Source organism: Spea bombifrons, chromosome 5 (genome assembly GCF_027358695.1).
Source record: "Spea bombifrons isolate aSpeBom1 chromosome 5, aSpeBom1.2.pri, whole genome shotgun sequence".
NCBI classification, from domain to species: Eukaryota; Metazoa; Chordata; class Amphibia; order Anura; family Pelobatidae; genus Spea; species Spea bombifrons.
In genome coordinates, this window is record NC_071091.1 from 9,894,881 (window position 1) to 9,921,526 (window position 26,646).

At 42.8% G+C, this 26,646-nt stretch overlaps 1 protein-coding gene across 5 annotated transcripts in view; it reads left to right on the top strand.

Annotated features, from left to right (window-relative positions):
- Positions 1-26,646, top strand: part of PARD3 (par-3 family cell polarity regulator) — a 229,993-nt gene that overhangs the window by 131,463 nt on the left and 71,884 nt on the right. For 4 of the 5 annotated variants that reach the window (XM_053468226.1, XM_053468228.1, XM_053468230.1 and 1 more), the window contains 5 exons: positions 841-1,030; positions 3,508-3,656; positions 8,565-8,609; positions 15,115-15,342; positions 19,949-20,171. In XM_053468226.1, coding sequence (XP_053324201.1) covers positions 841-1,030; positions 3,508-3,656; positions 8,565-8,609; positions 15,115-15,342; positions 19,949-20,171 — 835 coding nt within the window. The remainder of the gene's footprint in view (positions 1-840; positions 1,031-3,507; positions 3,657-8,564; positions 8,610-15,114; positions 15,343-19,948; positions 20,172-26,646) is intronic. The other variant, XM_053468227.1, reaches the window with a different exon arrangement.

Here is a 26,646-nt window from a genome sequence, read left to right on the forward strand (position 1 = left end):
TAATGTAAGGGAGCAATCAGAGTAGGTGAAAGGGTGGATGAGACACGGGCCCACTAATAGCCCGCGTCATTATGAAGCCATGCGGGGATAAGCAGAACCCTTCTAAAGGCGATGGGAATGAAGAAGAGGTTTTTTTTAGTCATTACAGAGGCCGCGTTGTGGCTTCGGCCGGTCCCTCTTCTATGTCAATATGCTAGCCGTTTAAAAACATGGCGGCGTTATCTGTAAAACGCGTTGATCGCAGTCTGTTGGCTCTGTGCGGATCTTTGGTTTCACAGATTATAAATCTAAATTTAAATACGAGTCAGACCCGCTTGTGATGTCATCAGATCTCCCTTGTATGCAAATACATTGATTTAAATGTAATCTTACGTTTGCATGTGCAGCGGACCCGAAGGATCCTAAAACCAGGATGCTGAAGGCTCCTAAAATGTTAGTCTTGCCAACTAATACCCTCTCAGCCTCCCCGTCTCGAAGTCTGCGATGACAGATTAACTTTAAATCCATATTTAAACAGAATTTGTTGTTTCCAGAACCTCTCCGCATTACTCACCGCCTGCAGTCTGTACATTCGGGGGACGGCGAGATTATGATGTATTTTGGGCTAATGCTTCATAGAGAGAGTGTTTTCTGCATATTCTGATACAAATCCACCTAAAAAAAAATCGTTTGATTAAAAGTGTGTGATTGGGTTGTTACTTATTGTGATAACCTTAACATCCTTATGACCTTTCAAAGAAAACCTGTTTTTTTTTACACCAAAAAAAGAAAAGTTCAGTCACTTGAAATATGGCGTGGAGCTCCCTGTCTGTTTCTAAACGCGTTCTCTGCTTTCTGCAGGTAAATATCAGCTTTCCCCGACGGTGAACATGCCGCAGGACGACACCGTCATCATTGAGGATGACCGAGCCGTGGCGCTGCCGTCCCAGCACTCCGACCAATCATCTTCCAGCTCCCACGATGGCGTCGGATGTATAGCTGACCCGGCTGCCGCCTGGCACGGCACGGTGGCTAGTGAATCCACAGAGAGGTAAGAGGGCCGGCAGTGCCTGCGATCTGCGCTCATTTCTACAGCGACAGTAGGGGCCGACAACTAATAAAAGTAAATATATCGCTTTTAGATAGAAACAGTAATAAAATGCTGAGCCAAGTGTAGCAGAGCTCTCCTTTCTTCCATAGTTTGTTTATGATTGACATCATTATATATATATTTATATATAATCTTTGATGGCTGATTGCAGCTATTGCCCCCTTATTACACAGGTCAGATAAACTGTAAGAAACTGCAAGAAACTTTTCGCATGACGTGTGAACACGGCGGAAAAAGAGTAGTTCGCTGAATAAGGAGTAAAACGTATATCCATTTGCATTAATAAGAGCCCCCAAATAAATCTCGAACCAGCGCACGCATTCAGAACCGAATCCGGGTTCATGGATTCACCTCTTGTTTCCGTAGAGCTGCCGTAATAATAACAACAACGTCGGGCTATGAGCTTCCGTATGAATTTGTTAATTATTACGCCGACCGAAGATTGCAGATCTTCCAGTGTAATTGGCGAATTATGCATTAATTTGCAAGCCTGATAATTATGAACATCAATAAGCAAAATAAACCTCTGCGGAAGCAACTCCTAAGGCTGGGGTGATAATTAACCCAAGCGGCGCTCGTTATTATACAGGGGGTATCGCCTCGCTGCATACGGAGACACACGCTGCGATCCCCGTCGGGCTGCGCATGCTACGCGCTTCCCACTTCGAGAGCTTTATTTATTTGTTAATGGTGCTCTTGGTATATTAAGCGAGCGGATCAGTCCGGATGCCAGTAGATAATGGTCTTAATGGAGAGAAGCTCTATAAAAAGAAAAAAAAAAACCAAGGGGTTTATTTTCCATTACTGGATAAGAAATCTCGCCACATACTCTGTCATCTCGTGTTGCGTCGTTCAGCTGAGTGGGGACTTCTGCCATTAAAATCCAAAGGCAGTGTGACGTATTGAAGCTGCGGATGCCCGTGATGCCCCGGATGAGCTGCCTTCGCGTGTTCCAGCCGATGTCTGTTGCTCGTTCTCATTCTTTTCTTTGTGGTTTTGCTTCTATTGACAAATTGTTTATACACACAAAAGCCTGCAAAAAAATAAGATCCCCTCTTACAAGAGACGAACTAACCGCATCCTCATCTCATTATAACATTACTTGGTATCGTCAAATATAACTAGTATAATGCTTTTTATTGCGATGAACTCCGGACCAACGTCCATTCAGTTCTACATCGTACGGTTTAGAACACAGAGTAAACCATGGGGACTTCATCCAAATTAACTTTTATCTCACATTCTCACTTAAATATTTCTAAATGGAGAGATTAACAAAAAACCGCAAGATGTCAATATTTTTAGAAGTTTTACTGACTTTAGTAATTCCAAAAACAGTGACGGGTTCCCCTTTAAGACTAAATATTAGGCTATATGATACTCTCTCAAATTATCTATTCTAGAGCAGGCGTCTCTCCGGTGTCTTAATAACCAGAGTAGATTACCGAGACTTCCCAGCATTTCTAAATAAATATATGTGTAAAACACACCGATACGTTTAATTTCCTGCGGCTAATGGCCGAAGATTTGCCTTCCTCGTGGCCCGGCGCTGGATTGCAGCGGGGCTCTGTCTGCCGACGGGACTGGGTTATCCAAACAAGACAGGCAGCTGTTCCGAATCATGGGGTGAAATGTACGCTGACCGGCGGCGTGACGTTATCTCCCTAATCCTTCATGAAGATATTAGGAAAACACAACGTGCAATAAGGGCAGATTAATAATAGGAATGCTAATAATACGCGGGGTCACCGTGTGGCTGCCCCCTTCCCAATCGCTCTTCATGAAATGTGTGAGCCGAAGTAGGATGAATATTTTAATAATTGGATGTAAGAAAGATGGATTTGCTGCTGGGATGGAGCCTTAATAACAGCGTTCAGTAATAAGCGGCCCAAGGTGACTTTCACAACGTTTACAATTGTTTGTTCTGTAGATTCGCAGCCCGGCTCGCAAATTAATGTATTGAACGTGGCCGCTCTGCGGTGTATGAGAAATTAAGCAGAAAAGGTTATAAAAGCGACTTATTTAAAGAACGCATCGGCCTCCTGCTGTTCATTTTACATTTCCTCATTATTATAATTATTTTTGTTTTATATAGCGCCATCAAATTCCGTAGCGTTGTACAATGGGTAGACAGGACATAACAAGTAGTATGTAACGTAACAATTTGACTTACGGAGACAACAGGGGGCCCTGCTCTAATGGGCTTACATTCTAGAGGGATTTAGACATTGAGATTGATATGAGTTGGCGTTTTGCAGAGTGTGATAGGAGTTATGGATCAAGCACAAAGCAGTACTGTCTCAGCTCACACACACACACACTCTCTCTTTGCCACGTTAGTGGGGGCACGATTGATCTGGATACCGGAATCTCCTGGGTCCGTGGTCTCTGCTCACTTGGGTTATTTCTTCCTCTAGCACCCTGAGTCCCGATGCCGATCCAGCTCTAGCCTTCCAGAGAGAGGGATTTGGCCGCCAAAGCATGTCTGAGAAACGCACAAAGCAATTCGGAGACGCCAGTCAAATGGAGTTTGTGAAGACACGGAAATCCAAGAGCATGGACCTAGGTAAATACAGCATAAAGCATACTTCTTCTATCTCCCATATAAATGAAGCTGTTTCGTATTTGTATTTTCTGTCCGGTGGGGGCTGTTTCCCCCCTGCCCAGATGTTAAATTATTTATGAGCTATTTTTACCAAATTATGAAACTTTATGCCTCAAAGGGTTTTATTTTTTAGGCTGGTGCCAACTGCAATCCCCAGGGACATGAGTAAAAAAACGCCTGAATGCTTAATTATAGCCCCAGTATAGACGAGAGAAAACTTTCAAACTTCTTTCAGTTGTTTAGTGATAACATTACTTTTTATCTCCCGGTAACTGGCAGCGTTTAACTTGAATTTTCATATTCCGCAGTTAGTTTGTCTCTTTACAGGGCGATACTACAAGTTTATGTTGTATTGAATTTATTGTGTCTTTGTTTCTACCGCCCTGATAAATGTACCACTGAGAGGTCACAAGATTCACAAGGCATTCAAAAGCGCTAACCAGACATCAGCTGCCTGTTTGTGGCTTAATAAATTGATATTAAATAGTTATTAATAAGAATAGGGAAGGGCCAGCTGCGTTTGTCCCAGACTGTTGGAAATAGTGGGTGAACTTGGGTCTTTTTTCAACCTAAATTACTGTTATATTTATATATATAATTATCACAAACTAATATATGGGGGGAAATGGTGATTTTCACTTTCCTGGGAAAAATGACTATTCCTTTCAGATTTTCTTTTCATTTTTCTAATGTTTATATTCACAATGGCTCTCTACTGGTCAAAAAATCCCCCCCAGCTGTTAAGATCTTAATGTATAGGATAAACGCTGATATTTCCCTTTAAGCGTGTTTGTGTACACGTGCCTAGTCCCATCTAAATTAGAATCCGACATGTAAACACCTCTCTCGGTATCTCGCAGCTCTTATTAAATGGGCCTGCATGTTACTGCCTCCCCGAAGACTGATAGGGATGTCTGCTTTATTGGTTCTCTTGCCGCATGCGGAATAAAAATAGGAATAAAAAGGTATGGATTTATCAGTTGTGACAAGTTCACAGATAAAAGGCTCTCAGCGCCTTCCTTTCTCACTTTGCAATGAGATTAATTCTCTAAATATCATCATATTTATTTATTTTATCTGGCAGTTCACGCCAGGCAGGAGGGTTTGGGAAGTTACAGGAGCATTAGGAGACGCCGTGACGTCTGCCGGTTGTACCGATAAGCAGATAGCGCGACTTATTCAAAGGTCGTCATCTTACAGAAAGCAGGCGGCGAACTAGATCGTTCCTGCGGTATCTGAAGTGTGAGCCCCACCGCTGGCTGCCATCTTCACACCTTTCTATTAGTTCCTGGATATTAAGGACAGAGGGGGTCTAAGACCATGTTAAATATCTATTTCATCAGCATCTGTGGTTATACACAATGCGGTGCTCTATAAAGTAATGTCGGGCGGCGTTGACAAATTCCTGCTTTTATCTTTTTTGTTCCCCGGTAATCTTCCTTTATCCGCAGACCTGGAAGCGGCCATTGTTGCCGGTCATTGGATGTTTTGGACGACTTTCCCCGTTCAGACACGACACTGAGCTGATACTTTATGGCAGCGTTAATGAAGTCCGTCCCTCCATAGGCTTTAAAACGGCTAATATGTTTTACTAGTAAAACTTTACAAAAAAAAAAGGGAACCAGTACAATATTTTTTGGAAAACTAATTGTTAAGCCAGTATTAATATTTCATTTATTAATAAAAGCAATGGCCGCAGAGCCTCTTATAAGGTATTATACAGGACAGGGTTTGAATGCAGCCCCTCGTATACTTTTTCTATAAGCATCCTTTGTTATATAGCTTTGTTCCAAGGGTTCAAATTCACACAAAATACTTTCTTGCATCCTTTGTCCTTTTTCCTAACACTTTTAGCCGAATTCTGAGATTCACTTAACACAAAAGTCACATTCTTATTACGAGAACCTCCAAACTTTGTCTGTTTCACAAAACTTACAATTATCTAACATCTGAAACTAATATTTACCTCCGCTGTCACTTTATTCTTTCCTTTGGAGTTTCAATCACACAAAAGCAGCGCAGATTCTAAGAGCGGCTTTGTCTCCCATCACGCCCTGACTTTTTTTTTTTTTTTTTTTTAACAAAATCGCTGATTTTTCTTTGGTTAAAGAATAGTAAGATATTCAACACTACTAGAATGATGTTTCTAATGCTGATTTAGTTATCTGAATGAGCGCCTTTTAAATCTGCTGCACTTAATATAACTTTCTGTACGGCGGTATGAAATCTGTTAATATATAAGTGGAAGTTAAAATTAGATAAAAAGATACCATTAATAAATAATAAAAACCGTAGTCTTCCCTAAATCGAAGCTTAGTATTCTTCTGAGATGCCCACTGCCGCTACGTGATGTCAGGAGGCAGAGCCGGGGTAAGTTAGTGCCTCCTTAACACAACCACTGGCACTGGAGGGGTTAAGCTGACATGCGTTCGGAGGCCAGTGAATATTAAGACGTTCTGTTAGAATTGGCCAGACTCCTGACATTTCTATCATTGCTGCTGAAACAAAATGTTTACTTTTATATTTAATCTGGGCTGCTATTAGTTTAATTGACTGTCTGCTCCAGCGTACTTATTATACAAAGCAATGTGACTTTGGGAGTCAGAGGAAAGCTTGGTATTATTGCAGGGGAATAATGGGATGAAATGGCTCGCAGTGGTGAAATTTAACTGTTAATATATGGAGTATAGCGTTTTTGGAGGATACCGTGAGAGTGGATTCGTATTGCCGGGGTGGTTATTAAATGGCCCTCACTCCGTGACACCAGGGAACTGACCCGGGAGACGCTGGAAACGCAGGGGGTTCCGCTTAACCGTTCTGTTAAAACTCCCCAGCTTTGTCTAAACTCCATTGGAAACAGGCAGGGGCCCGGCGCTGTTAAATGATGCAATCTAATAGAACCGGTTTATCAGTCTACCCCATGAGCCACCATTTACAAGACATTAAACTTGCTTGTTTTTCTCTGTGCCCATCTCCTTCTGGTGCTTGCTGCTCTCCTCTTTGTCTCTGCCCATATCTTGCTTCTCTCCCCTTCTGCTATTAGTGGCCGCTGCATTCCTCCTCTCATTCACTTCCAGAGCCGCGCTCTCGCTCTCCCGGTGCTGGCTCCCTTCTCCTGCCGGAGCCCGCTCTCTCCTCTGTGCTCGTCTCCTGCCGGAGCCCGCTCTCTCCTCTGTGCTCGTCTCCTGCTTTCCACTCCTGGGGCTCTCCCCTGATCTTCTGCTACCAGTAACTGGTGCTCCTGTGTACCTTGCTTTTATCCACACAGAACTTGAATGGTCTCGCTTCCCACTCTGTGAACCCTCCACTGGCTCCCTATTGTAAAATCCTGGTACTGACATACAAGGCCCTCCATCAGGGGCGTAACTAGAAACCTCAGGGCCCCGGTGCGAGAATCTGTTAAGGGCCCCCCCAACCCATCTATCCCTTTCTCACAATCTCCCCTCTCCCTCCCTATCCCCCCTTCTCACAATCTCCCCTCTCCCTCCCTACCCCCCTTCTCACAATCTACCCTCTCCCTACCCCCCTTCTCACAATCTACCCTCTCCCTCCCTACCCCCCCTTTCTCACGATCTACCCTCTCCCTCCTTACCCCCTCTTCTCACGATCTACCCACTCCCCCCTACCCCCCCTTCTCACGATCTACCCACTCCCCCCTACCCCCCCTTCTCACGATCTACCCACTCCCCCCCTTCTCACGATCTACCCACTCCCCCCCACTCCTGTGTTGGGAGTGTGAGGCGTTTGTCTCGGGTGACGTCATATGCCGGCGCTCAGCGTGAAGCGTCGGCACCCGAGACAAACGCCTCACACTCCCAACACTGCACTCTGGGCAGCGCTGAGGCAGGCGGCGGCTGCGACGACGGCGGCAGCAGCTGCTGGGAGCAGAGGCATCCTGGATTTCTGTCAGCCAGGGGGGCCCAAGAGTTGCCGAGCGGTTGTTTTCAGCAACCGCTCGGCACCCCTTGGGCCCCCCTGACTGGCAGAACTCCAGGGCCCGGTCGCAGTCACGACCCGTGACCCCGGTAGTTCCGCCACTGCCCTCCATAACACTGCTGCCCCTCCATAACGCTGCCCCTCCATAATGCTGCTCCTCCATACATACTCGATCCTTAAGTTCGTCTCATGGGCTAAGGCTGTCCTCTCATCATTTATCACCTTTTCCCGTCTACAAGATTTTATTCATTCTGCTCCCATATCTCTGGAATCTACTTCCACCAAACCTTCAGCTTTCACCCTCCCTCCCAACATTCTAGAAACTTCTCAAAACTCACTTCTTCAGAGAAGCCGCACCATCTCGGTATCCACCACTAATACAACCCCTCACCACCTCTCTCATTTCTCTGTGGCTTATGTTTGTCACCCCATTCCCTCAAGATTGTAAGCTTGCGAGCCGAGCCTCTCCACCTAATGTATCGGTTTGTCTTAGTCTGTCAACTCTCGTCTTGTCATACACCTTGAATATATGTATTGTATTAAGCGCTGCGTAAATTGTTGACGCTATATAAATAAAAGATAATAATATGTGGTGCTTTTGCTCCAGGGCCCCAACTTTTAATTCGAATGAAACAAAGACGATGCAAAACATGACGTAATTTCTGTATTCTTCCACTGAAACATACTGCTTGTGGCATGAACAGGTTCTGGAAACATTAACAATTTTAATTCTTATTAAACGGGCAATATCTAACATGCGATAACACAAGTGTGTGGTCTGCAGCCCTGCATGGGGTATATGAGGATGCCCTGGGGGGGAGGGGGGATTGCATGGTCTGTTACTCTGCTTCTTAATGTTCCTGTACTGTGTTTTTTGCATGTGGAATGTGGGCACTAACTGGGCTAATCTTATAACATTTACCTTTTTAACAGTAGCCGACGAGACTAAGATCAGTGCAATGGCTGAACACAACGCAGGTAAGATCATGTGCTGTTGCCATAGAAACACAGACTGAAGTCTGATTGAGACAGAAGTTCTGTCCTGACGGCATGTCAGCATGACCTTTACTTCTCACGCCCTGCGCTTTATGGCTCCTTCTTTCTTCATACTGGTCGACCGCCCGGCCATCGTGGACATATTCTGTTTGATACTCCATTCCCGGGGGATCGCTGATAACCTTCTGATAGATATATCTGTGCCGAAACAGCACAATCTGGCACGACAAAGCTGAGGTGTGTGTATATGCGATGTGAAATGTACGTGGATTTGTGCAAAGTTCGCGACTAGCACCTTTTGTTGTACAATTTTTTATTTTTTAAAATATTTTTTGTCTTCATTCCTTCTGCTCTCCTAAAGCTACAAAAAGGCTTCTAAAGATCTCTGCCGGGCTTCTAACTTCTGTGTATGTTTGTCTGATATCCTTCCCTGACCTGCAGGATAGCCAGAGATATTTAATAATTTGTCTTTAAATACATATATTTCAAGGTATCTGGGTATGTTCTTCCATTGCCTGCTGCCAGTGCCGCGATCGAGACCAGTACGTGCTGGGCGCTTGCCCAATTCACTTCTGTTGGCGCCAGTTCAGTTGCTTAACAGCGTGCCCCCCCAGTGTTATGTGCGGCTGGCATAAAGCAGCAGGGGGCTACCCGACGGCATGAATAGGTTTCTCAGCAGCCTCAATGAGATTAGAGTGCTAAACACTCAGTAACTCAAATTGGTGGGCTAATTAGCGTGTACATTGGTCTCAGTGCTGAAGACATGTATGTGAAATGACAGCAGCACGTTAGTCCCGCGTGTTTCCTGCCGCGCCGACGTATATTTTCGTAACACTGTAATATTTGCAAATGAAGCAAAATTACCGGTTAATAAGAACCCGTTTGCGTTGGTTCTTTCCCCTCGATCAACCCACATTTCGGTTTGCCCCTAGTTTGGGGTGAAAACTTCATGGTCTGGGAAACTGAACGCTCCACAGAGCGGCTACACTTATTTCTAACGTATAGGAGTCAGGAAGAGATTAAATGATGTGTAACGAGAGGGAGTAATTTAGAGCCACGGCTACCTGATTTACGGCCGGGCATCAAGGATACCTTTATCTCTGCATCTCTAGGATAAAGATTTCCAGGTCTGCTGCCCCCTCAGCCATTCGTTGCTTTAAACTGAAGAATTATTGCACCCCATTAACCAATAAATTACCCACTTAAACAGGTTCCATTTTTTAAAATATCAACCTATGAGAAATGCCTTCCCAGGAATGTTTTTTTCTGGTAATTAGAGTAATGTGCCTTCTGCAGCCATAGTTTTTATGATTTATTAATTCAGGATGACCTTTGACCTTTGAAATGCTATTTTAATTGGTCTTAAAGCACTGTTATGTGGGAACATGATTCAGTCTGAGTGAGACATTCCATTTGTGCACGTTGGATGCCGTCCTCTCTCACGTGTTCGTATAAGTCATGGGAATTTTCCAGTCCGTATCGTGGGAGGGCGGACGGTAGATTTAACCTGAAGTGCTTTGTTCCTGCGCATGGCCGGGTGAAGCCGTGACTGCAAAAGAAGACAAACTCTGAATCGGACCTCACCTGGATTCATTATTGATTGCGATCCAATTGTATTGCGCACACTGCGTGTACAAAGCAACTCGTGTCCATTAAAGTCATTTGAAACGGGTCAGAAATCCAGCGCAGACGGGGTTAATGTTGTAAATGACTATTGTAGCTGGGAACGGCTGATTTTTAATGGAATCTCTTCATATTTTTAAGTTTAAAAGACTAATTGTTAGAAAACCCTTTTAAAATTGTTACAGCTAGAAATGTCCTTGTTTGCCTTGAAAACAGCTAAGTGACCCCAAACTTCTAAATGGGTGTGTATGTGTATATATATATATGTATGTGTGTATATATATGTATATATATATATATATATATATATATAGATATATATATATAGATATATATAGATATATACACACACAGTGCCCTTCACAATTATTGGTACCTGTTGGTAAAAAAAAAAGTTGCATGAAAATCCTCCGTACCCATGGATAGCAAACAATTGCAAAGATAACACAGGTTTGTCCAAAAAAGTAAAATAAAATGTTAAATCTACGTGTGGCACAATTATTGGCATCCTCTTAGTCAGTACTTTGTGTTACCCGAGTCGTCTCCCGTAATGCCTGATGATGTTGTTGAATACATGGCCGGGGATCGTACGGATCATTCCTCCGTACAGAGTGTCAGAGATGAAATCTGTTGGTTACGGTTTTAAGATGGGCCCCTAAAAACCTAGAGCTTCCCTTTGGATCCCTTATGATTTTTTTTAATAAACTCCAGAAAGAGAAAACACAAAACAGTTTGTTTGGAGGACCGTCTGGGGAGCGGCACACACCGGGTGACCGGGGGGGGGGTATGGGTGTTCTTTCGGGAACCATGAAGGTAATTTCCCTGACATTGGTTTGTTGAGAGCCACGTGGAGTCATTGCAAGCGGACGTGCTGACAGACAGAGGGAGACACCGCACCAGAGATTGTGACAGACGTACGCCATCGGAGACACCAGACCCAGACGCTGCTGATATTCAGTCTGCTTCCCGTCCAGCAACATTTACCGGTGTTTCCGACAAACACGAGTAACTTTTCTGGTTATTAAGGGCTGCTACAGAACCTCCGTATGTTGGTTTACATACATAGACACAGAATATATAGTTTGACGTACATGTAGAGATAACATGTACATCTAGCACCCTCTTTGTCAGACCATTTGAATGTATGAGCTGTAAGAAGAGCTGCGTGAATTGCTAAAACTGACTAGTAGTAATAATTATGATTATAGAATTTTTTAGGAGGTCCTGGCTTGTGGTTGCTGGAGAGTTATAGATCATGGCGCGCATGGAATGACCTCCGAGACACAGATTAGTCTTGTTTTGTGCAATAAACCAATTATTGCGAACGATGTGTTACAGCCCCTCCGGTCGAAGGCCCCAGATACGCAGAGTAAAGGGTACAGGAGGAAAATTATAAAATTAATTATAATAAAGTATTTATTTTCTGTGGCACGCAAGGGTGAAAGCCTAATACATTTCCCTTAAAAAAAAAAAAAAAAAAGTCGTAGGGCATATCGAGGGCAGAAAAACACAAGGTGTCAAAATGATTGTAATTATTATTAATTAAATTCCTGCCAGTTGTAGGCGTCTGGGCCATAGCCAGCGTGGAGATGTCAGCTAAGCATGGTCCGGGCAGGCGACGTAATGGCCGTTTATTTTTCTCTCTCGGCCCGTTTGATCTTCCAAATGTTTATAGTTGGGTGCAAAGGGTTAGAGAGTTTAGAGCTGTGTGGCGGTAAGCGCGCATGCTTCATTTACCCTGCTGAAAGCGGAGACATCTGAGCATCAAACGCCCACCCGTTACACTAAAGGGATTCTTTAACGCCCTCCTCACGGCCCAGCGAGGAGCAGACGGGGGGGCTCCTGGTCATCGGCTACTGCGTGTTTTTCCACTTCCCACATTGGAAGGCAAATAACACGATCTCAGAGATCTGTGTAGTCCAAGAAAAGAAGAAAACCAGCAAGGGCAGCGATGTTTTGTGCTTAGTTTCTGGTACTTTGAATGAGAATGATGAAGCGTATGGAGGGTGCGCGCCGCTCTCCGAAATGTCTGCGGTGGGAGAGGGGAGGTTAGAGCCGCGCTCTGATGCTTTACTGAAATGCATTAGACTGTACAGTCCCAAGACCTGAAGAGACCTGCGTGCTGTTAAAAGCTTTTAGGCCAACGGAGTTTATTCATTCAAATATTATTATATATAAAATAATGTGTACCTCATCAGTCTCTAACGTCACTAAAAGCAGGAGCTGGATTAACCCCTCTGTGAATCGCTTTTAAAAAGTTTCTCCCGTCTTTTATTGACTGTATGAAGCAAAAGGAAAGGCAGGGGGGTCTTTCGTTACCCCGATTGTCGGGGGTAACCCAGTACTGGCATTGATATGTTTGTTTTGTGGAAGTTAACGTGTTATGGATAGGATCTGAATGTTGCTTCACCGTTTTACAGATCTCTGAAGACCTCTGGCTTTACTTTGGGCCGCAGTTCTAGCGGCAAACCGGGAGCAGATGTGCGGCGTCAGCTGGCGCATGTCATAGCTATGGAATGTTTTTGCCGAAAAAGTAGCACTTTGCCCTAAAACGGCTCCGGTCTTCCTGTAAAACGATGTCCCTTCGGGCATGCAGAAAGTCTTAATTGTAGATATTTTGCTCATTCCTGCCAGAATAAACTTATAAGTGCCAGAGCGTCACGTGATTCTGTCCCCTGGCGTTATCTATGGGTTAAACGTTCTGCCTCTCTAGCGAAAGAGTTCTTTTTCTTCTACCCTTTGCCAGGGCAAAGCTGTGATGTATTACACGGCGGCCAAAGTGTTAATAGATGAAGTGTTAAACATTAAACATGTTTGATCTGCTTCATATCCCTCCATACTGCAAATCAGACATGATCATCCCATGTACTTCCAGTGGAATATGTTTCACGTTTGTGAGTTTAGCTCGTGAAACGTTCGCTACGAGTCCAATAAATCACTGGTCACAGCCATATTTACACCCCCTCTATAACCTCATTTAGAACATTAAACTTTTTAAACTTTTTTTCCATATAATTTTAGGACTCTTTATATACAGGACATGGTAAACACCCTCATATATGTGCATCTGTTTTAATTATAAGCTATTTTTATATAGCACCGTCCTATTCTTCAGGCTCATTTTATAGCACAGTCGGGGGGCTTATAGGCAATGAACCGTAACCTAAAAAAGTTTTAAAGAGTCTCAGAGCATTAAAGTTTCTTACACAGGAGGAACAGATGGGTTTGGGGGCATCTAGAAGAAAGACAATCCTGATACTTTATTTTTCCATCCCACCCCCCTTTTATTTCCCTCTTGGAGGTGGTTCAGCCAAGATATCATTCATGTGTGGTTCTTACGGGGTTGCGTCTGGTTACCTTTAAAAAAAGTGGTTTTAACACCATAGCAACTAATACCGTACTTGAATCGGCAGAACACCTCATTGGTTGCAGTTAGACCACTTATGGTTGCTGCAGAGGTATTTTCTGCATGTAATCCTGCATCCCTAAATAAATACACACGTGTTTAAGATTATCGGATAGATGGTACCCGGAAGAAACTCACCTTCTCCAGCTTATGTAACTTCATTTAGTCCTCGTTTATTTCGCCATCTGGAGTCTGTGATGTTGTCCGAGACGGAGGTTGATTCCAGGACATGAAGCTTTATGTAATGAGCGTGACACCTACTGAGACTCGCTTATTTCAGTGATACCGGTGAAAAACATCTTGAACTCGCTCTTCACAAACCGGGGCTAATTAATAAAGCAGCTCGCTGAAGGAAGGAAGGATGGAGATTTGTAAAGACAGATGCATGAAGTTCTAATTAAAAAGAATATATCCTCCAGATTTTGCCATGATCATCTTTAGCTGAAACACAGCCTTCAATGAAACTTTCTCCGCAGCGTTCTAGATGTTAATGCTTCTGTTTATACAACTTTATCCCCCCGTCCCCCTCAAACCATATTCTACCAGCCTTCATAGTGTTCAGAACAGTAGGAATCTCTGATGAATACCTGTTACATTGTGTCAGTGATTCTGTACACTTACCATGGTGTGGGGCTCGTAGGAACGTGTGGCGAGGGGCTGTAACGTAACCATCGTTGGGTTTCATGAAACTTTGTTGCATTGTTTAGTCCCGTTTGAAGCTTCTTTAAGAGTTAGTGTCACGTTAAATGTATACCCATCATGGATCTACCCCTTGTAATAGTTTTTAAGGTAGGTTCTTCCTTCCATATATTTATATACAGATTTTTTCCATCTTTTTTTAATGTTAGCTTTGTGTAATATGTTGGGTTTACTATGTTGTTTACCTACCTGGTAGTATTGAGCCGCCTTTGCTGGTAAACCGCTCCATGTAATATATACCCCTTATGCAGAGCTGGCTTTCCTCTAGCTATTCTTGTATATGTGAATGTAAATGAGCGTCTGGTCTGGTTGAGGTGTTTTCCGTGAAAATAATCAATACTGTGGTCTGCGGAGTAATACGGACTAAGTGACCGAGGGCATATTTACACAGCACCGTTAATAGCGGTTCATCCTTTATTATTATTGCTTTCTGGAACAAGAAATAAAATGCTTTCCTTTTTTGTGTCATTTCAAAGAAATTTATGGAGCGATGCTTCCCACTATAGCCGTTAATAAGATAAATAATTAAAATGTCGCTTAAAATGGTAACATCTAAGAGGGTTGGAGCCGTCTTTCACCCAAATGATTGATATCTTAGAATGTTTAACTTTTTCAATAATACACATTTTTATAAGGTTTACTAAAATAAAAAGTTGTGTAGTAGAGGGGCATCCCCGCAGAACAGCACTTAGGAAATGACTAATCAAGCATGCCGTGCGTGGTGCTAATCCCAATTAACTTCTCTCTTTGACCTCCAAGGTTCTCCAAGCCGAGACGTTGGGCCTTCATTAGGTCTGAAGAAATCCAGCTCATTAGAAAGTCTGCAGACAGCCGTCGCCGAGGTGACTTTGAACGGTGACATTCCTTTCCATCGCCCACGCCCGCGAATTATTAGAGGACGAGGCTGCAACGAGAGCTTCCGAGCCGCCATAGACAAGTCTTATGATAAACCGCCGGCCGACGACGATGATGAGGGCATGGAGACGTGTAAGTAATGGATTGCAGCGACGCGGGAGGAGATGGCTGGGAGGAACGGGAGCACTTTAAGATGAATCTCGTACGGTTTCTTTCTGGAGACGCTCGTGCCTTGAATCATTAGTTATTTGAATAATCTTGTCTTGTGAATGAAAGGATGTTTCTGCTCTACAATCATTTCTGGGGCCCGCAGGTTCTAATAACCACATCCCTTCCATGGTCGGAGGTGCTTGTCACTTTCGCTTCGCTGAATGTTCCCAATATGTAAGTGCGCGGGGCATATTAGCGGTTTGGAAATTACATACAGCATTGCTTATTTCTGCCGGATCTCTATTTCCCGGCGCTCTCCCAAGGTAGCAATGTACCCAATTTAGAAAATTGATTTTTCTGATTTTTTTTTTTTTTCTCCAGCTGTAGAATTAGAATTTTATAGCGGAAAGTTCGATACAGCGGCCCACTTAATTGATGAAACAAAACAATACCTTGCAACAGAATGCACCGAGGCTATAAGTCGCTTTTGGAAAAATCCACTTTGTAAGCCGACAAGAAGTTCACGTGCTAGCCCAGCGTCCTCGTGTGTTACGCATCAGATGCTTTGCTGTATGCGTGGCTTCCGTTGGAAACGTCCTCATTTCCTTTCCGTTTGAGTCGGAGTCTTTTGGAGGCCAAGAGCAGAGGTTGTGACGCCCAAAAGTAACTTTATAACCCCTGCTCTGATATGGCTAACATACAGTTGTAGTCAGGCTCATAAATGATTGCATTCAGGTGGTCCTTTAGACCGAGTGTATACTAGTAAAGACAGTATAAAATGTAGCTTGTGGCTGGTAAAAGGATAACGTAGCCAGCGTCAATGGAACCTCGATCGCTTAATAGGTCCACAAATCACACGGCCGGTATCTTCTTCTTTCTAGAAGTATATTGGTGCCATATTATCCCTGTCTGTCATATATATATATATATATATATATATATATATATATATATATATATATATATTATATATTATATTATATTATACCGGTACTTATTAAATGGACACAACCAGTATGATTCATATCATACTATTATATTATATTATATCAGCCGCAGCACATTATAAATAGTGTATAAACGTATAAGCAGCCATTTGCCTCTATAATACATCAGCGGTAATAGACTGCAGGGAAGTGACCATAATGGACATTTACATTATTCCAGCATAAACAAATTGAAATGTGTATTTATGGTATCCTTAATAATAGATAGGAAAGTATATTGCTTTGTGTCAAGGTAGACAAACTGCACGGCGCGCTGAGTAATGTCATTATAGACAGACCAATGCATTATAGTATATGGGTAGACGGCCGAGCGCTAGATCTATATATAAATAGCCTATCATGCACTATATTGATATGATGTACAGCTTAACAGTAGATTATAACGTGCATTATGTTAAAGCAGTTTCCGTAAGTGCTGCAGTTCCACTGATATATGGTACATTGAATTGTCAATAAAAATAGATTAAAAGGACACGCCAGACATCTATTGCACTTTAATGCATGTGATTGCTGAGTGTCCCCTTTAACGTTTTTTCCCTTGCTAATACATGTAGGGATTCATCGTTTGCCCGCTTGCCCCGCCACCAGCTCTTGGGCTTGCAGGGCATGTCTTTGAGTATTCTTTACCAGACCTGCCCCAAACATTCATGCTCATAAAGTCATCCCATTTAAAATTAGGCACCAGAGTAGGTGGTTCGGCTTTTTCTATATTAGATATCAGTAAAAGATGGAAATCCAACAGAACTACACATGCATTTATATAATATAAATTTTTTACATATATAATATATATATTATACATATATACATATATAATATATTATATATATATATATATATATTATTTATATATATATATATATATATATATATATTATATATATATATATATATATATATATATATATATATATATATAGAAGTGTGTTACCAGCAGAATTTTTTTGTCCTATGAGTTGAAGAGTTTTTAACTCATTAATAAGTCATTTTAAGTCATTTTAACGAGTCTTTTAGATTGCATCCCATGCTGCTTCATTAGGTAAGCTCGCCATTGTGCATTGTGTGGCATTGTGCTGTATTTTTAGTTTTGGGGCATGGTAAACATTGTCTCTGTTTCCTCTCATTCAGAGTAATTACAGGATTTGTAGGAAGAAATCTGCGAATACTAGCTGGGGAGGAAATGTCGTCTTCCTGCACTTTTCTCACGATGCTCTTTGACGGATTGCGCGCTCGCTAAATATGACAAAATAATGAATTGCAATCATTCACCATTTTCTCGGCGTGCACGGCGCAGTCACTATATATCTATTGTGCTTTTCCCTTCCCCACCCACAAAATGTCTCTTTAAATTATTTAATTGCGTCTGCTGAGGTCATTACACAATGGGAAGTTTCTTCATGAATGGCAACAAATTAGATTAAATTGTGTCTAGCCGTACATTTCATGCAGAAAGGAGGCTAAATGTCAGCCCACGCTGACCAGGCTCGGGGCACGTGCATCAGCCGGCGTAAAGTGATCCTAATTGGGCTGGTCTGAGGGATATCACCGACGTCTGCAAGGAGAGGACTGTCATAATAGGAAAAGGTGCTGAATCGCTAAGTGCTGCTGAGGTTTCCATTGTATGTTTGTTTCCCTCTTCCGTCCTTGGGTTTGTATCCTCCGGGCGCCTAATGGGATCTTTGAAACGGGTCACATTCTGGAATAAGTGACCAGGTTTCCTCTTATTTTGTTTGCGGGCACTTAGGATTCATTATGTTGTGATATTTTGGGTGACTTTCCCTGTTCAGACACCACACCGACCTGATTCTTTATTGCAGCGCTAATGAAGTCCTTTCCTCTATAGACTTTTATTAGTCAAAGTTTCCTGGTGTGTGATTAAGACCGAGCCATCCTGCTGTTTAACACAGACCTTATGATAAGGAGTCAGGGAGTCAGGTATTTTTCATCTAGTCATAAAAAATGGTGTGAGTTTTATGTGTCCAGTGAGTACTTTACTACCTGAAGAATCATAAACCTGGGTGGGGGAGGTTATAAGTGGGGGTTCCTAGTTGGAGGAAGGAGGATAGGGTAATTTATCATTGAGGTTAATGTTACAGCACCAGCTATGTCCAGAAAAGGGGCAGCCCGGCTTCCATCACTATACGGTAGAGCGATCAATGAGTGTCAATGGGAAGTATTACATGCTTCAAGAAACGAGGACCTCCTAAAATAAGGACAGACTCTTCCTTAAAGTCCCAGTTCATTCTTCACCTCGTTCTTTGGACGTGGAAGGTTGCGATCGAGCAGCAGATGAGCGGCAGATTGCTTTGTTCCGTGCTGCTGGTCCGTATAAACCCTGACTAAGCCTCTTCCCCTCTCAGAGATAGCTGCAATTCTGCTGGCTAATTCAGTCTCGCCTCCTAAATACAGAACTTTTATCCTGAGCCTGATTCAGGGATTTTATTCTCTTATTTTACCAAGATCACCGCGACTCTGCTGCCAGACAGCACCCTGTAAACCGCCGGGAAGCCCAGGACGCTGCCTGCGCTGGAGACGTCTATTCTCAGCATTGTCTTCCGCTCTGCCGTCTGAGCCGGGGACATGCCGCCTGTATCAATATACCGAACAGGGTTTTATATCGTCTCCCGATGGCTAGAATGCCACCTGCCTTGTGTTATAGCAAAATGCCACTGAATCTGTGTAATGCATAAAAATATCCTGTACAGACGCACCATAGTATAAGATGTATGACATCAATAGCTTTAGCATCTGGCGAGTATTACAGATGTTCTTTAAATGATGAGGCCAGTAAGCATTTGTATGATTGCTACACTGTGTATCATTTTAGTGGCTAGTGCTGGACACAGTGTAACGGCCCTTCAGTATGGATAGAGTGTGAGAGATTGTAACGTGAATTATACAGTATGTCTAGAACACGTGGCAGATATTTGTTTCCGCGGCCCGTCTATACCGTTATTGGGGGGGGGGAGTGTGGCTGAGGGCACTAAAGTCTATAGTCTTTAACTAGAGCATTAGATGCTTTGATGGTAGAGATTTAATATAAAGAGATTTTAGTCTGCTGGTAGGGTGGTAGATACATAGAACAGTATTCTAGCAGATGTGGCCAACACAATGAGCTTAACTACAGCGGGGATAATGTACGGTTATAACGTTTCATTAAGTAGATCGTTCACTATTTGTTGTTGGTTTACTGTACCTGTATATGCTCTGAGGAGACGTAACTCGCACGTGCTTTGACAGGTACTAATAAGTCGCTGCTGGATCCAACCAACACGTCGTCGGAGTGGGGTAGGTGGGATAGACAAACTCTTGGACTACACGTGTACGTTGTAATTAGGTGACACCGGGTGACCCAAAGTGGTGTTGGTGTCATATGTCTTGCCTTACTGCCCCCCCCCATGGTTTATAAGCTTAGCACAAGTGATTGGCAGTGTTCACGATGTGGATGAAGTGTAGTTGGTTGTCTTGTAATAAAGCACCAGTCTTTTGGGGTGTTTTATCTTTGTGACATGCTTGGACGTGGTGATTCTCACGTGAATAGTGTTTATGTAGCTTACAGAATGTTTTGTGTCCCTCTGCAGTGGAAGAAGACACAGAAGAGAGCTCCAGATCAGGTCGAGAGTCCGTGTCTACTGCCAGCGACCAGCCCTCGCACTCTCTGGAGAGGCAGATGAACGGGTCCGGCCAGGACAAAGGGGATCGCAAAAAGGACAAGCATGGCAAGGAGAAGAAGAAAGACCGAGACAAGGATAAAAACAAAGCTAAAAAGGGAGGCGTTTTAAAAGGCCTTGGAGACATGTTCAGGTAGGTGACCTCTAAATGTATTTATCAGTAGATTAACCGTTGGAAGAGGCGCTTAGTATTAACCAGTACTAATGTGTAACTCCACATGCATGCAGGAGTGTTTGAAAGCACGGCAAAGCGTGTGGGGGGGGGGGAGGAGTCACGCGGAGAGTCATACCAACTATACAGCCGCCTCTTTGCCTTTCTTGCTGCAGGAGCTCCGTGGCGTTGGGCCCTAAAAATGTATATAAAATCATAGTTATAATGGTGCAACTCATCCGCAAACTCATAATTCAGTTAACAAAGCCCATGCTATTTCCATGCTATTTGTATGTAATTGAAATATCTAATATAAGTGAGCATTGGGGCCGCTGTGTAGTTTTGCCAAGCAGTTAAGGTGTTAAATACTGTCGTCCCGTAATGATCACGCCTGTGCACATCATACGTGTCCCAGGCAGAAGCCTCGTCAGTTCATGTGAATAACCACACGTTATTTAAGTTTAAGAGATACCGTCCCATCCGCAAGAATGCTTAATAGCCGTTTGAGCTGCGCGGTGGAGAATGGGAAAGCACCGGTATGTGTGCGAATGAATTAGTGTGTGATGTATGATGTGTGATTGGCACTGGTTTGGCTTTATTGTGATAAAGTAGTGTGTATGTATTGTGTGAGGTTGATAAGAGTAATTGGAATGGAAATAATGACCTTTTGGTGGGAAAAGTCATTGCCTGTGTCAGGGACGTGGTTGTGATGCAGCAGTCCATGGAAGCTTCAACAGACGATCCCTCCCGAGTTCCCATTTATTAACACATTACAGGCAGATACGCAGTTATCGGTACATAATAAAGTATTAATGTCACTTTTTCACACCTACACAGGAACAGCTGAATAAGATTTTGGACTATTAAAGCTCCCTCGCAGAAATTCTGTTGTAGGAAAGGTAAAGGTGTTCTGGATTAAGTCACCTGTATTTAAACGAGGATTTCAGATGTGATACCCCAGAGAATCTGCCCATGCGCCCCGAGAGCGGGGTGATGCTCTGTAATAGGAAAGCACTGCACCCATATTTGCAACCAATTATTGTGAGGCTGCGAGGATCGCAAAATGTATTCAACTAAATAGTAACCCATTTTCTTTGAGCAAAATAGTTGATCGGGGATGAAAGGGTCCAAAATCCTAAAATATTAGGTGAGGCGTAACGCCAGATCTGGTGTTAGGGATAACGCGCTAGGTTATCGGTTTGTCGGACGCGTTCCTGAGCAGATGGATCCGAGGCTAATTCCCGTTCCCGCATGGGCAGAGACTTGTACCCGTGAAGCGCGTGGGGATTGAAAACACAATAAACGCAACGTTTATTCATTTTGTAAATGGAGCCGTAGATGAAGTGAACAGAATTGTAACAGACATTTAAATATATACGCAGCGTTTATAAGGACATTAAAATGACTTTTAGTTGGGAAACATCCCATTTGATTTGCACATTACTTTGTCGCTGTAATAAACAGAATGGAAGTTACTGCATGCGCGACTTTATTCCGATTGTGCTTCGTGTGTGTTAACTCCGCACTCACTATTCAACCTTGGAATCATTTTAGTAGGTTGGGTATGTGTTTTGTCGTCTTATCGCAGGACAGCAGGTAGCTATGGTTTTTGAGCGCCCTGGCAAATAAATACACTAAATCTGTGTCAAGGACCTTTAAGTCTAAATAAAGCCTGCCCATTGGCTTGTTGGATCATATGACTTGTAGAATATGGAAATAAGGAGCTTCTGTCCCTATTGCTTATTTAAGTGCTTCACGGCCGGCTGATAAAAAACCCTAGCGTTTTATTATATTTTAATAGGAAAATAATATGGTCAAATATTTTGAGGGTCATCGCTGGTTTCCCCCCCCCCCCGTCTCATTGTGCCTCTGAATGGTACCTCATACATTTGCTAGCTAATATATATTCGATGTGTTCCTGCAACAACGCCGGCCATGCAAGGTAAGCCGCAGAACATTACATTCTGTTCCATTCTCTGCAAATATTGTGCGATTACAATGCAGATGAGGAATAATCCACTGGAGTTACTTGAAGTTGCTCAGCTGATGCCAAACATCACAATTATACGTGTTCTGATTCTAGATGATTTCGCACAGAACCGCAGGCCAATAAACCCAATGTGGCTTGTTTGTCTTTGACGTTTTTTTTTTAAATTTAAGCAGAAGCCGGCCGTTTTTTTTATTTTTTTTATTTTTTTTATTTCTACACTCAAATTAAGCGTCAGACTGACCTGCCGCCAAAGAAGAGTTCATAGCCGCTAATAACATATTCTCCCCGTATTCGTCTTTTTTTTTTTTTTCTTTCTCATTCTTGTCAGTGAGTTTATATCGAGACCCTTTGACATTCAGCGCACAGCGTCTGACTACAAAGCGCAGAATGGGAAGCATATAGCTTGACAGCCGTGCCGTGGCGGCCCCCGCTGACGTCCCTTAACGCTTTCTTTGGGGAAGGAGCTCGCCTCTTCCAGAACGCGAGTGTCAAAGATGACACCTATTTTATAATCGCTGCAGAGCTAATCTTTTCTCCAAAAGATGTTGCTGACAGTTCTGAGTTTCTTAGTCAATTTTCATTTCAGCTTATGTAGAAAATGTAAAATCATTTTTTTTTCTTCTTCTGCTATAATTGAGTGAAAATTAAAGGGTAGAGTCTATTCAGCTTCAAACAATGCTTGGCTAAAACACATGAAAGACTTGGATACCCGTTCACGGCTGCGGATTCTGGAAACCTCGGCACGACGGCAACAGTCTGATAAGAATTCAATTGAACGAACCGGAGAAATACCAATTACACAAACCCCTTCTCCAGTCTATAGTCTGTTGGAGTGTGCAGATACATATATATAATACATATATAATATAAACTATATATACATACGTATAAACTCACATACTACAGCGCTAATTCTCTGAACAATTGAATGAAAATGCGTTTCTAAATATAGAAATGCCCCCCCCTTTTGTTTTAAACATGTTTGCTTGGATTGATCATGATGTTATTGATCCTTTTAACCCCTTAATGACAAAGCCCATGTCATATACGGGCTCAAAATGCATTGTTTTCAATGGGTTTTGGGACCGCCCATTGTCCTTAAGGGGTTAAAAAAGTTCTTCACTCTCTGTGCGCTGACATTGGAGGAGATGCCCCTAAAACATTTTGCCCGGCTTCCCGATGCTCCTCACCTGCGGTCAATGCTTTACGTTTAATGAAGTGGTTTTGGAGACTCCCTGGGGTGGTTCGAACCCTTGTCTCTCACCAGGTTGTCTCCCCTCAAACCCAAAGTTTGCCATGTTTCCAGCAAAGTAAGTTAGAGCAGATATGCTGGAGACGCAAATCTCCCTGCCCCCCGCGTTTGGAGTACCAGGGGCAGGGGTTTTAGTGCGGCCGGGGCCCTTAGGACCGCTTGAGAGTCCTTACCAGTTCTGTTACTCCACTTCCTTTCTGTTGTGTCCTAAATTGATGCACTTTGTTGCCGTTGGACTTTCCTTGGTCAATCCTTAAGCCATTAAGCCCGGTGTGCTTTGGGCTGTTTTACGCAGCATAGTGACCCCGTCATTGCCCCTCTCCCCACGTGTGCTCCTTGGTGTATTCGAGAAGCTCCGGGACCCGGTCGCTTAATTGAATCTTTTGTTTTTTCCTCTGTATCTCGTCTCGGTCCTGCTGTGTCTCGGATTGCTGCCTTAAGACATTTAATGATGACCGGCGGCCTAATTCACTCATTTGTCAAACCACTTGTGACTTGGAAACGCGATTATAGATGTAATGTATATTGTTTCCGGTAATACCTGGGTCATAAGGGGCTGTGAGATCACCTTACCATGTGGGGACTGTTACAGCTTGTGACAGGGATCAAAACCCAGGAGCCATGCAGAGTTTTATTGGCCCATCGAAGAGACGCAGGAATGCATTTAACCTTTTGAGTAGTATTTTCCATTAGTTTTTTTTTTTTTAAAGCAGAAGTCCCATGGAAAAAATATACTTTCAGTAACAAAGAAAAAAAAAAACCCCAGCACTTGATACAGTAAGAAAAGAAAGAATTAAAAAAAAAAAAGCCCAGTACTGGATATAGTAATGCAGGACGGCAATGAAAAAAATAAAAAAAAATAAAAAATAAAATCTCAATTTGTTCCAATAAACTCCCTTTATCTGCAGATATAGAGGCTGCGTTTTGAGTTATGTGATATCTTGGATCACTTTCCCTGCCGAAGCACCATGCTGTTCCTCTATAGACCTTCATTAGTATTACTTTTAAAATGTATGTCTTACACCAAGACAATCCCGAACACATGAAGGGGAATTCTCAGTTTTTGACCCCGCTAACGTATTAGTACGGAGCCTCTGTTATTGTCCCCAGACCACCCTACATCAGTAAGCCGTTTAGCTTTACAGTTTAAGCGTGTGTTCGCCGTAGATTTTTCAGGATACATCAGTTAAGCAACCTTAAAATTCTTCCCGAGCGCGTCTCGTAAGTCTTCCCCCTATAAATATGGCCCGATGCGCTGAAGCACCGCGTTACGAACCCTCGTTAGGCCATCTGGCAGAGGAAGAGCCTAATTGATCTGATTGTATGTATATTTAAACTCACCCTCATGTAAAGCATCGTCTTCTGCTTTTTCATAAACTTTAATCTAAGCATGCAATAACCATAATGGTGTAATTTTATGCAGATTACGAGGCTCATTTGCATAACACTTTATGTTTATGGCTATTGCTTTCTTGGAGTAAAAGCCCTCCAAGTGTCTGTTTCGCCAGATTTATTTTCCGAGCCTTTCTCGGTAAATGTTCATCTCTTCGCCGCGGTTACCGGGAGGCAGGGATACGGTGGTACCTGTTCACGGTCCCCCTTCCTAGATGGGATTGGAGCTTGAGTTTCAGATATTTCAGTACTCTTTTCAGTACCCTTTTCTAAGGGGAATCAGATTGCTTGATATAATCTACAAAATTACTGAAAATCTATAAAATTAGGAACGTTTTAGAAGAAAATAGCAGTAGCCTGACCACAATATTCCATGCGACTCGTGTGAATGAATATTCCGCTGGTATGAAGATGAGTATTGGTCTTGAGACTCCGTGTCTTGAGTGCTTTGATTTGTTGTTGTTTATTATCACAGATATATATATTTTTTAGTAGTATTTAGGAAAAAATTCTGATCTTCTGTATTCCTCAATCTCCTCTGGATCGTAAACTCCTTTGAGCAGGGTCCCCCTCACCTGTTTCTGTAAGTCAAATGCTCATTCTATATTATTATTATTATTATTATTATATTTTATTTATATAGCGCCAACAGTTTACGCAGCACTTAATACAATAAATATATTCAAGGGGTCTGACAAGACGAGAATTGACAGAGACAAACCGATACATTAGGTTACTAGTTATGTTCTGTCTACCCATTGTACAGCGCTGCTGAATATGATGGCGCTATATAAAACAATACGTAATAAAATAGGAATTCTGTTGGGTAATTGCTGTGGATGGAATTCTCCGCTTCCTACTACGATAAATATATTTATAGTACAGAAGCCGCAGTAGAACATATTTTATTGTTAGTTTTTCATAATGAAATCTGTTAATGCGTTATCTTCTTTTAATTACTGGCATCCAAACAATTAATTATTATTATTTTTTTAGTTGCTGCTGAAATAAAAGCGCTGATGTCTCCTGTATTCACGTATAATGAGATCTGCTGGGAACCTCCGGGTTTCCTAGACAGAGGTATTAACTGTGTGCGTGCCGCGTGGCCCCAGGCTTCCCCTCGCTGCGTGGCTTGTTCTGTTTTTCCGTGTTTGTGTTGTTCCCGTTGTACACATGGAGAATACACACACTTGCAGATTTCTTCTCTCCCCGGTACGTTCCACATTAGCATTTACATCTTCTAGGCGTTCATTAATTGCCGGCTCAGCTGATGTTGGTGGTAGTGTTTCAGTTCAGCAGCTATGTACAGAAGGCAGATAAAGCCCCATAAGGTTTCCGCGTGCTTTAATACATAAAACGAATGCCGTGGATCCTGCGCATGTCCTGAAGTATAGCCAGAGTCTCCTGCTCCCCGCTGCTAGTGGGCGAGATCGCCCTTTGAGGGCCATTAACTGGAGTCTCTCCATTTGCTGTCTGGAAAACAAGTATCAAACTGGGCTTAATTATTTCATTACATTTTGTGTTATACAGGGCTTTGTATCGGGGGGCTGCGTTTGGACAGGTTGATCGATACATAAAAATAGTTATATATATATATATATATTTATAAGTGTTGTATATGAATACGGGGCATCGTGGTGAGTGTGATAACGATAAGTGCCGTTCCGCTGGATGGATGACTTCTTTTATGATCAGCCTCTCGGAGGAGTCGTCTTTTTTGTGCTATGATCAGCCTCTCGGAGGAGTCGTTGAGCGAAATATCCATATTCTCCAGAGCAGAAAACTTTGCTGCGATAGTTATTTTTTTTTGCTCCCGACCCAGT